The sequence below is a fragment of the Cariama cristata genome, unplaced genomic scaffold, assembly GCF_000690535.1.
Source record: "Cariama cristata isolate BGI_N322 unplaced genomic scaffold, ASM69053v1 scaffold23904, whole genome shotgun sequence".
Taxonomy (NCBI): Eukaryota; Metazoa; Chordata; class Aves; order Cariamiformes; family Cariamidae; genus Cariama; species Cariama cristata.
This window is the reverse complement of record NW_009613867.1, coordinates 47,447-60,259: the sequence shown is the minus strand read 5'-3', so window position 1 is coordinate 60,259 and position 12,813 is coordinate 47,447. Positions and strand designations below refer to the sequence as shown.

General features: G+C 41.3%; 1 protein-coding gene across 1 annotated transcript; it reads left to right on the top strand.

Annotated features, from left to right (window-relative positions):
- The first annotated feature begins 1,202 nt into the window (after positions 1-1,202).
- On the top strand, positions 1,203-5,964 carry MFAP3L (microfibrillar-associated protein 3-like). The gene is made up of 2 exons (XM_009699193.1): positions 1,203-1,485; positions 5,099-5,964. Exons 1-2 carry the CDS (start codon positions 1,203-1,205, stop codon positions 5,962-5,964), a joined length of 1,149 nt encoding a protein of 382 aa, XP_009697495.1.
- Positions 5,965-12,813: the final 6,849 nt, after the last annotated feature.

Genomic DNA, 12,813 nt, shown 5'->3' with positions numbered 1-12,813 from the left:
AGTTTCAATTATTTACCTTAGAAACACATGAGTAAAACCAATGTAGTTAGATCCTCGGATGTGATTTGAACATCATTTGTGGCCCTTGGCCTCTGAGTGCACTTTCCCAAGGGGCTCATGTGTGCCCCCCCGTCAGTGGAGAAGAGCATGCCAGTTGTGGTCACTGGGAGGACAATGAGGCCAACAGAGAGGACATTGGTAACCCCCCCTTCCCCGTGTACAGATGGAAATCCCTGGTTAAGAAAGGGCTTGTTGTAGATGATCGGCTGAGGGAAAATATCGTAGTGAGAGTGTGCCAAAAGTATACAGGCAAAATGCTTAATGCCATGGAAGGAATGGCAAAGTCCCAACTTCGTTTGTATCTCACAGAAGCCTTACCCATAATTACGTCAGTAGCAAGTATTCTTCTTTCTAAATCTGCTCTAACAATGACATTGAAATGACTTGATCAAGTACTAAATATCCTCTTCTAAGAATATTCTTCCGTGCTATGTTTTATCTCAGAAAACGTAAAAAAATGCAGTAGCTGAAGAAAAATGAACGGTCTGAGATGTTTTTCTGTAGGTGCTATCGTATTTGGACAAAATTGTGAATATTAAGGATTCCAACATCAGCTCCGAAAACCTTTCCGGGAGCAGTTCTTTCTTACACCATGTGCCACAATTCACCTCCGACCATGCAGGTGACCGAGTTGCAGCACTGAACTGGTGGTGACAGCTTTCACGTGCCGCACCTTTGTTTTTCCTGTGGGTTTTGCAAATGTTGGAAAAAAAAAAAAAAGAAAGAAAGAAAATTCTGTAGAGCTTTTGGCATAAAACCGTAGCGGCTGCTGTAGCTAAATTGCTGCTAAGTGTCTAGGTGATAAAAGCCTTCTCCCACGCCTGCCACTCGGAACAACACTATTGTCAGGAAAATGTATCCATCTTTTTCCAGTAAGAATAAGGCCTGTGATAACATTTGCATTTAGACAAGACACTGAGCTGATGATTGTGAAATGCATTAATGCATGTGTCGCTATTTTAAAAGAGCACATCTAATGGATTGTTTATCCGTGCCAGCTCATTGCACTTATTTATTTATTTTATAGGCTATTTTAAACGTAAAGTTGCACGGATCAGAGTAGAACTCTCCTGTGACCTCCTCACCTCAAGGGCCTGCGTTCAACCCGGTTCCCAGCCAGTTGCGGATACCACTGAAGGAAAATGAACATACTGAACAGCCACCACTTCTTGTACTTTCTGCCTACCACATGCCTTGCCATCTTAGTAGCAGCTTTGACGACTGCTGAGGATGTGACTAATAGCACTTTCAACCGCACTGAGATAAAGGTGGGATCTGTGCCTGTGGTGATCTCCCGCATCGACCACATTATAGTCAAGGAGGGGAGTAGTGCCTTGATCGACTGCAATGTCCAAGGTAGTCCTAGTCCACATTACAGGTGGTACAACTCCAACGGCCGCCTGCTCCAAGAGGGGGAGAATAAAGGTAAGATCTTCGTATTGTCGCTGATGTAGCCTGTCCAGAAACACTTCTGATTTCAGCAGGTTGACTAATAACCTGAATTTAATGGCCTGACTGTGGTATTTTCCTTGGTGAAAATACACGAAAGCCGGGTGGCAGCCATAAATTTGTTGTGCACACCTTAGAAGAAAACAATAACATTTTTTAAACGTGTAATTTATAGCAACACATAGCAAGAAGCTGAAGCACTTAACAGAAGGTGCAGAGGGGCTTCTTGTCACTGGAAGACTTCAGGTTTGATCCTATTTCCCATTTTGTCCTCTTTTGTTCTTCTCTGGCACCGAAAAAGACTAAAAAGCTACTTTCCAACTCAAGGGAAGATTCTCTTAACGTATGAGAATTGTTTGTTGGTATGAATCCAACACAGCTAACTCCCTGATACGCCTGCTGTCTTTAGGCATAGTGCCACGGGAGTGTGAGAAACAGGAGATGCCCTGAATGACCAACAGAAAAACCTACATAGGGCAGCAGTCAGAAGGACAAGCCGAGTTTGAGCCTTCCTGGCTTTAGTTAAGACTCTCCAGTTGCATTTGCCAGAGACCTTAATTACACATGAGCTTGTTTTCCTTAAACGGAAGGTTTGGGTGATAATCCTAGTTATAGTCCTAGGGGACGTTTGGGGGGCGGGGTGTGGGAGGTGTTTTGCTCGTGTAATCCTTCCATACTGACTGCTTTGTTCACCGCATGATGAAATAAACCCTTAGTTGTTCATACTAAATGCAAGATAGCTTGCCTAACTAATAGCTGACCTGAGGGAGAACTCTGCTATGACGGGAGTAATGATTGACCCAGCTAGATATGCGACAGCATAGTGTATCTGTAAAAGCTTACTGCGTAACTGGTTATATTTTACATTCCAGTATTTTCTCATTTTCTGAGTAAAGGTAGAGAAAGGAACTACTTGAGCTAGTAAGCAGACTTTCAGATATAATTTGTGCGGTCATGGAAACATACTGTGATTAGTGTGCTAGAGTGTTTTACTAAGGCTCAGTAACAGAAAATTTCCCCTTTAATTAGGCATCTAAATTTAGGTCTTTGTGTAGTCAATGGAGAGAGGTAGCTACTAACACAAATATTTAGGTAGGTGAGCAAAAACTTTGACCAAATCAGTAAAAATTGCAGATATTATAGTAAGACTTTCAACAGTGCTCTTCCTCCTGTAAGAAACTGTCTTCTGTAAGAATCGGTTCCTAGCACAAGACTTTTCTTTACTGTGTATATAGTTATGTTGAGCATGGCATTGACTTGTTACCAAAACCCAGCAATGATACCTGTTCTAATCATTGTTTTCTCATTAGGCTTGTACTATCTGCCAGGATCCGCTGGCACAGACCCAGTCATTGAGTCACAGTTCAATGCCATTATGTCATTTATAACAGCTGGAGCCGGGATACATCAGCAAGGCGTCTTGTCGGTTTACAATTAATACAGACCTACTTTGCCGACGTTGCAATTCGAAGAAATACCGAGCAGACAATACTCTGTATTTTTTCTTATTCTAGAGGTGGAGAAAGAAGCGTCACCTGTTACAGATGCTGACATTTCCTCTGTAAGAGAGTTTTCCTCCGAATTTGGCTAACTTTAGCAGACTGGGGCGATTTTTTTTATGTGAAGGTCTGCTTTAGACGGAGCTTTTTATTTTTTCTATATTTTTTAATTTCAGGCAAAGTGATTCAGCCGTTTTCAAGAATTAAGCTAGGGTAAAAAAATACTGTTTCGGCTAAGTTAAAAATTCTAAGAAAGAGGATAAAAAGATGTAATTAAGAACTGTCCGTACAGGAACTGAGGCAGGGATCTTGTGGGAATACTTTCTACATAGGCTTCTACTGGAGATAATGTGAAAAACCAATTTGGATAAGCCGTGTTTAATTAGAAAAACTTTCAAAATGGTAAAAGCCCATAACTACTCTGAATTAAAGGCTTTTTTTGACTAATGAGTTTCAGAATTGTCCACAGCTTCTTCCTTGAAAGAAATAAAGTCAAAAAAATAGAATAATCTTTTTAACAACGAAAGAACTTCCATGAAACGGATAAAAGAAATGTAGAAGCAAGGCATCCACCAGCCTGTGGCAGGACTGCAGTCCTTGCCTTGTGATTTACATGCGTGGCACGGGGGGTTTGCACTGGTTTAGTCCTCTCATCACCGAGTCTGTGTCTTTGCTCAGCTGCTTTAATAGACTTCAATTGCAGCTGGTGAGGTTAGGTTTAAGGAAAAATGACTTCCTGATAGTAAATACAGGTGAACACCTGAAATCCCCACCTTCAGCAGTAAAACCTCTCAGGAATGGCTTGGGATTGTGTTCCAGAGCCTGCCTCTGAGCAGCAGTGTGTCTTAGATGGTCTTGTTGGCTTACCTCAGCCTATGTCATTGTTTTAAAAGGAATCTTCTGTATGACATCTCCCCGTATGAAGTGTTCAGAAGGCACAGAGGTACTCCTCCGCTTTCTGGCTGTTCTCTCCACCGTGTGAACACTTCCAGGGGTGGGTTCACACGAAGGAAAGAATTGACACCAGGCTATCCTGTTGGAGTTGAACCATGTTTTTTATAGCAAAGTTGCAATTTAGTAAGTCGTATCACACCAAAGAAAGCAAAAAATGTACATCCTCAGCTCTTAAATGGTAGTCATATTTGAGTAGAAATGAAGCTCTCTTGGGGAACTAAAAATCTAATTCGTTACCAATATATAATGGAAAAACACAGTAACTAGCTGAATCCTGAATCACTTTAGCAAGGATAGGAGTGTTGGATTTTAACATTTTGTTTCAAACTCAGCTTAATAGCTAAATTGTTCTGCCGTGCCAGCTTCAAAGGATATGACATGTACACGTACAATTACATGTAGTGACCAAAGATATCAATTACATCACACTGATAGAAATTACTTTTAAAAGTAAAAGAAGTTCCATCGTGGTCCATAGAAGTTCAGGCTGGCAAACAAGATGTTCCCCTAATTGGTCATGGCCCTGCTCTTTCCCATCCATCCTACTCCTTCTGTCCTGTTTCCCTTTTTTAAAAATCATACTTCAAAATTAGATTCTGAACACCTCGGTGTAGTATATGATGTCTGAAATTTTAGGTTTTTTGAAGTTTACATTAACAGAATTATATGAGGCACTGTAAAAAAACACCGAAAATAACACAATTGTAAGAAAATGCGTTGTCGGGGAACAAAACAAGGAGGGCTTAGTAGGTTTTTCTGCCTCGTAATCCCATTGTTACTGTTCTTTGAGGAAGTGAGGCATGTGTTTGGGAGGCTCTCTGGGGTAAGTAGCCCTGTCTTTCTAACCTAACTGACCATAAGATTGTGGTAGAGGTCAAGCATATTAACATTTTTTAATGAGACTCTTTTAGGGCACGATCCGATTATTCACTGTTGATGTCAGGGATTTGATAGTAATGCAGCCAGGATCTCAGGGAGGGACAGGCCTTTGTGACAGTAAATCTGTTGTCTTCTGTTGAACATTATTTGCCGTCTTCCAAAATCTGAAGCCAGTTTGACAAAGCTGATGTTTAAGACTCTGCTGATCGTGTGAACAAAATACTTCTAACTAAGTTACTCTGTCTCTTCTCCAGCAGGAAAATGGTGGTTTCTTGACAACGGGCTACTAAACATTACCAGCGTGTCTTTTGAAGACAGAGGTAAATACACGTGTGTCGCATCTAATATGTACGGCAGCGTTAACAATACGGTGACGCTGAGGGTTGTTTTTACCTCTGGAGATATGGGAATCTATTACATGATTGTCTGCCTTGTAGCTTTTACCATTGTTATGATACTGAACATTACTCGGTTATGTATGATGAGCAGTCATCTGAAGAAAACTGAGAAAGCAATCAATGAATTCTTCAGAACAGAAGGGGCAGAGAAACTCCAGAAAGCCTTTGAGATTGCAAAGCGTATCCCAATTATCACTTCAGCCAAAACGCTCGAGCTTGCCAAAGTAACTCAGTTCAAGACCATGGAATTTGCTCGCTATATTGAAGAGCTTGCTCGGAGCGTACCTTTGCCACCTCTCATCATGAACTGCAGGACTATAATGGAAGAAATTATGGAGGTTGTCGGTCTGGAGGAGCAAGGACAGAATTTTGTACGGCAGACGGCAGAAGGCCAGGAAACCACTGAAACAGATGAGCTGTATATGATCCCGAACGCTTTGAAACGCAGTGACTCTCCCACGGCTGATTCCGACGCCTCGTCACTGCACGAGCCACCTCAACAGATTGCAATAAAAGTGTCAGTTCACCCCTTGTCTAAAAAGGACTGCATGGATGGGCAGTCGCAAGAAAGCATGCAGCTGGACACCAAGGAAGAAGACACTCCTCAAACACCAGCACTTCCTCCTGCGGAGCCCCCTCCTGAGCCTTCTGCTGAACTCAGTTCTGATGACACAGCATTGGCAAATGACAAAAATACATGCGTGATCTATGAAAGCCATGTATGATAGTTACTCCTGAATCTATGCATAGCAGGATAATCAGGTGGAGCTCTTTTAAAAACACATATTGTACTTGCCGCTAAGCCTTACCTGGAGACTATCATAGCAAAAGCATGTATGTGGATTATTTGGCACTTTCTTCTCAGTTTGACTTTAGTTTGCCATGATGTATGGCAGAGTAATTGCTATTACATTAATATTAATTGCTCTTTTCGATTAGGAGTATTTCCAAGAAACATTTACCTCAGCATTTTCTAGGCTGGAGTCACCTTTCGTGGCCTCCTGGAAGTCACTGGTAGTCTTTGATGTAGGACACTTGAACTTACTAAACATAAAACTGGTTTTCATTTTCCTCCTTCACTCTCGTTATTTCCATCTATTGCATTTTTGCAAATATTATCTTGTGAATTTGAAATATTGCCCAAGAGGCAGCACTCCAGTAGCCAAATAAAATCCTAATAGATCCCACTTACAAAGCCTGTTTGCTCAGCTGCATTGTGATTTAGAGGGCTATTAAAGAAAGTTAAAATGTTTCCATTTCATTTGAGTCCACACTGCTTAGACACACGGGAAATAGTTTTCCCTTTTCCATGGAATGAAGATGCCAACAATTGTTTTTTTCCACATCGAGAAACAACTTTGAGCTGTATTTTACAGATGGGAAAGTCCATAGACATCTTACAGAAAGTTGCGGTCCAACAGCTCTGCAGGGTTTTTTTTGCATATATTTGACCATTTTTTACCTTACCAGAAGATTCTATGGAAAACAGCTGCAAATATGCAAGATGTCTTGTTTTGTAGAAATGTGGTAGGAGTAAGTACACACTACCTTCCCAGAAGCTATGCCGGTTCCTTAACAATCCTGCAAATGCCAGTAATCCGCCAATGACGAGGCTGAAATGGCGGAAGACCCTTTTATTGGGATTCTCACTTTTGTGCAGATTCATATTCTGAAGATCAAGCCTAAATTTGTCTATAAGCATAAGTTTGAGAGTGTTTTATCCAAACTCAAAAAAAAAAAATAATAATTATAGTCCTGTGAAATTACAACGATGATCGCACGAATTGTTTGCTGTGTATAATTGCTTTGGTATTTTAAGAACCTCCTGCCTATGTAGGGTGTTCACTGCTTGAGGACATGTGACACTACCCCAGTAAAGCCTTAATGATCGCAGCGATTGTGGCATTAAAAAGGATCAACATTTATGCCAGGAGTGGAAGGGAAGTGATCATTTCTATTGCAGACAGACAATAAAAGACCTTCTCTGGAGTGAGTCCGGAAAGAAAGCACTTACAAGGAAGAGTTTGTGTAGGATTAATAGCATATTACTGAATTACCTGACACACATTTAATTTGGAACTAACGAACAAACGATCATCTTATCATTTTTAAGAAGGACTGTAGTGTAAGTATAGATACTCAAAACAAATCTGGACCCAAGTATATTGCAGAAAAAGAAGTCACTTAGGTCTATGGGGAGATGATGTGTGGATGGCTCTCTGGACATTCTCTTGAAGTAGCCACATCTACCTGAGGTGTCTGTTGGAGGCACTCGGTATCAGGTATATTAACTGCACGAGTAACTGAGACCAAGCAAAGTCAATGTTGCAGCTATCTAAAAAAACCCTTGCTAATGAACTGAGGTTTTATGTCAACTTCCTTGTGCTAAAGCGCAGAGCTTCCCTAGCAGTGAAATACAGGAACACCCCGTGACTTACGTAGCTGATGCAGAGAAGGCTCCATATTTACCTTTCTATGGTTATGAAAAAAAAATCCTTGTTTAATAACAGACTTCAGATTTTTCGACCAACTTTTGACTTACGTAGCTGATGCAGAGAAGGCTCGATATTTACCTTTCCATGGTTATGAAAAAAAAAATCCTTGTTTAATAACGGACTTCAGATTTTTCGACCAACTTGTGAAAATGACAGCATTTAGTTGCCTGACGTTGCTTTGTGCTTACCGCAGCGGCAGGCAGCTGTAAAAAACGCATTTGCACGTGCCCAAAAGGACACATGCAAGGGCAAAGTCCCTTTAGGAATGTGGCTGGAAATACTTTAGTTCCAGCGAAGCAATATAAATCTAGAACACAGGGTAGGTTAAGAGAATACCACAAAGAACCTCACTTCTGACCAGCGTGATTGAAAATACTGCTGATGCAAACTGTCAACTTGTCTGAGTCCAAAGCACATTTCTGTTTAGTGTTCACATCAGTTTTTCAAGTTACTTGATTTGCTTCTGGTATGAAAAGGATGAGGGCAGAAACAAAAGCAGGAACTTGCACTAAATTCTTTTAATTCACCTTAACCTCCTGAAAAGAGGCATTTTGATTTTTCTGCCTGTCCAGCACTTACAAACAATGCTCGTGCATTCTAAAGTTACCTGCCTGGTGCCAAACGAAGATTGCACAGAGGAGCAAGGATGTTCTCCTTGAAAGCATAAAAATGACTTCTAAATTACACTTTAAAAGTAAAAAAAAAAACAAACAAACCTTCAAAATTATTTATCAGTATTTAAATTTGAATTGTTTTTTAATGATGAACTTTTTAGAGTAGAGACCAGACCCCTTTGTGTATTGATATGGTGATTGGTACCAGGCAGCTCTGAACCTGACTGCTGCCCTCAGGCTGTCCTCCAGCCTGTTTACTATTTATTTATTGAGAAATATAGGAGAGCAAACAATCCCCATGGTTTTCTTCAGTATCTCTGCGTAAACTTCCTTGGAGATACAGGTTATGCTTTTTTCCAAAGGCTGCCCACAAAGAGCACGTGTTTGAAATACAGACAAACGTACGTCGCAAACGACGTACGAGCAACGGGTAATTGGATGAGCTGCACGTAATCGGTGTAGGGCTGAGTTTCCCGCTGCTGCGAGGTCAAAGGGAACCTTGACTTTGCTGGAGCCGGAGTCACTCCGAGCTGAGAGTTCACAGGTAGGACGGCTCCAGCCAGGCTGCTAGGAATTCTTTGGACATTTAGCTTTGTGGTATTATTGGAATAAAAGCAGAACAGCTGAAGACCACAAAGTACAGATTGTAACGGTTCTGGTTTATGGGGTTTTTTTCTGTTTTCGGGTATGCCGCTCAGTATCTTTACGCATCCATCATCAACCTGTAAGCCTAAAGCTTTTCACCTGCTTTCAGGCACTTCCTTTGTGGGAGACAGATGGGAATCCAGACCCAAACCCATCTTTCCTGTTCCAGACTTTCTGGCTGTGCTATTGTAAAGAAACAATTCTGTCTTGCAGTATTTCTTAGGGAATGGCTATTTTATGGTGCGAGAACACAATTAACAAATATAAAATTAACGACGGCTCTAAGAAAACATTAACATTTGCATTGTTAGGTATTTTCATGCGCCTTAAGCACTTTGGGGACATTAGTGATCTGTTCCCATCACTGGACTATGCACACCTTTTGTTACATTGTTCTACTTCTTATATCGCCAAACACTAATGGTTCTTAAAACACTCAGACTCTGGAAAATCCAGTCCAACTGACTTTGCGTTCTAAAAGCGTAAGGAACACCAAGCCAGGCGTAGAAAGGAAAAGAGATTTGCAGGATATATTTGCACCATTTCAAAATATTTTTTGCCAAAAGGTCATGAAATGTGACTAGATTTCTGCAGCACAAGAAATCAGCGTTGGATTTGAATTTTACACTTCTTGTTCTTTTTTCACTAAATGTAAGACCATATTAATCAGACCACTTGAACATATTACTCACTATCTACTTACTCAGCCTTTTCTTTTTGAGCAGCATTTGTTTACTGCTGATTCTTTCTTTTTCTCTGATTTGAGTATGCTTGTGATGAAACCTCTACCTTTCAGTTATTGTTTGAGATTGTCATTTAAAAAATTTAAAAGAACCCATAGACCAGCATTTTTATGCAGGTTCATTGGTATTAGGTAAGGCACAGCAGTTCATTCCTGTGCTTAAAAATTACTGTATAATCATAAGACTTGCAGAATGGCATATATGGGCAGATGTTGATTTTTTTTAAATCAGTGCCTGTTTTATTCTAATGTACATACTATGGCAGTTCCTCGATTTGCAGTTACCTTTTGACAAAAGTACTGTAACGTATAACCAGGGCTTTCTAACGTTCAGTTTGGTTCAGATCAACTAATTCTGGAAAGTGGTAACGGTGGCAAATCTGAAAAGTTCTCATGGAATATCTTGGCAGCATGCTATTTTGAGAGTTGGCCTCTTAAGTATGCCACGCTTAGTGGGACAACTGAAAGCTTCTTAGATGCAAAGGAAACGCTTGCACTAAAGTATCTTAAGTTATATTTCATTTATTATGAAATCCTTTTTGATTTTACAAGAAATGTAAGACAAATATGAATGTGTTCTTTTGAGAAGCAGTTACTGTATTTTGATTTAAATAACTGTTATGATTTTATAGTTCACGGCCGTAAACCACAAAGAGACCAGTTCATGCTGAAGCGGCAAAATGAAATATGGTCCAGCTTGTAAATTGATCATTGTTTCAATAAAGAATTTGCACAGAGTATGCTGAGTTTGTACACACTCGACAAGATGATAGTTTCCTAGTAAGAGTACGCCATGGCTCCCGTTCATGTGGAAGCGAGCTATGTCTTTCGTTGGATGTCTGCTAATATTCCAGAAACTTTGATCAGGAGAAACAGGTATTTCCCTAGAAAGGAAGTTTAAATAAAGCTCTGAAAGGGAGCTGATGTTTGTTATTCAGAATGTAGACCCAGTTGTTAATTAGTGCTGTTATCAATAGCCTAGATTGCCCCTGTATGTAGCATCTTCTCTTTGGAAGCATGTCAGCATTTCCTCATGTAATCCCAAGGACTTTTTTGGCCTTTGTCTCCTCTCTGAGCCTTGTCATAGGGCCTTGCAAAAAGTCTTGCTGCTGTTTCAGAGTCGGGGCCAACAAAGTAAATGGCTCTTCTTCCAGAGGCACCCTAGTACCAAGACAAAATAGAAGTGTGGTTTGCCATGCCCGCCCCCGTTCCTTCATCCACCCTAAATGGATGAGCTGAAATGCCTTTCCTCTCCCACAGCAGTTGGACTCTATCACTGTCAGATAGTCTTCAGAAGGACTTCATTGAAGCAGACGCTGTAATACCTTGTCCTGGCTACACAACTGCAGTCACAGACAGAGATGGAGTCGGGGGACTCGCCCTTTCACGCATGAAAGATTTGTTCTTGCCTGCTGCCTGTTCTAGGCTGAAAAACATAGCCAATCGCAGGAAAACAATAGCTATTTCATGTTTCAACTCTGCTGCTTGAAAGAGTGCTCCAATTTTGAAAAATATCTCCAGAAGCATTTTTATTCAACAGTTTCAGTTGAGTTAATGGGGCTGAGACATCCACAATTTATCTACAAATCTATGAAAAATAGTGAAGGGGCCACAAACTGATCACAAAAATGGAATACCTATGGCTAGAGCCATATGCTATTTTATTGTCTCGGCATGGGGTGGTTGGCTATGCTGATACGCACCGCTTTGGGATGCTCCCCTCCAGCATGCTGAAGTCCTCCAACAGCTCTGTTGGAGCATTTTTCGGGAAGGCAGGGTACCACTAAGCGGTTGGCCCCAGGGAACTACGCTCCCCACCCTGTGAAACAGGCTGCCCTCAGCCCCAGTGCTTCTTAACGATCAGAAGATGTTTATCATGTGGAAGAGGCTGCCTTACATCAGTACTAGAGAGACACTCCAAACCTACAAGTGCTGGTGGGTGGTATCCCCACAGAGACAAAGATGGGGACAGCAGGGGGGCTCTGCTCTCCCACTAAGACCGGAGCCGGGGAAAGGCGGTGCATACCCCAGATACTCGCACTGCTACACCACCACTTTCCCACAGGACTGGGTATTTTCTAGCCCACATCCTGCGCTAGTGCCTGGAATAACCAGCTAAGAGATTTGAGAATCAGTTCCTTTTTAGCGTCCTTTTCTTCCACCTCTTCCTCTCCCCGTCTTGCCTGCTTGTCCTTTTTTCTGTCCCTACCACCTCTGCACTGCTACTTCTCAAATGAGACCAGAGTGAAGTTAGTGGTCGGGGCAAGTGTTTCTGCACTCCAGGCACCTTTGTTCCAAACTGACCTTTCCTAAGTCCCAAAATGGATTTTTTTTTTCCCCCAGCTGTATCAGGCTCTAATGCTATGTACTATATTTAGCGCTCTGGCTCCCAGGCCCAAACTGAGTCATTATGCTCATACAGTAAAGGCTGACTTGTGAATCCAGAATAAGTCTGTAAATTGGTCAAAGAGAGCGATATAAACTGAAGCTAAGTAAGTTACCAATTTCTTATTCAAAATCAGAATGTACAGCAGCAACCAATAAACGTGGCAACTTCAGACACGCAAGTTACATAATGTGAAGCTATTTCATACCACAACAAGACAAGGCAAGAATGAGAAAAATTATCAGCCAGGTTTGTATAGCATGAGGAGTACATGTAAAACCTTGCTTATGATTGAGTAGAAATTTAGCATCGGTATCAAATCCATTTGCCATTCTATAGCCACTTTCTATTTTGAGAACAGACTCCTGTTATACCTACTCTAACCAGACCTCTCCTATGTCGGCAAGCACCTTAGGCATGGAAATGGTACAAGAGTTATCAGAAAGAGCCTTGTCTCCCTCCTCTACCATTTTTGAGATTATTTTCAGGACTATTTAGCTATGCATCAAAGGCCAACCACAGACTGCCACCCTGTCCTGTTGTGGAGCCACAGCATTTGGGAGCTGCCGATCGAGATGCACAAGCTGGTCTTTCTGAAATACCTCTGTCTTCTCTTGCATAGCTTTTGATTATACCACCCAATAAACCACTCATATTCATTAATGGCTCAGGCCCAGTCATTCTCAATTGAT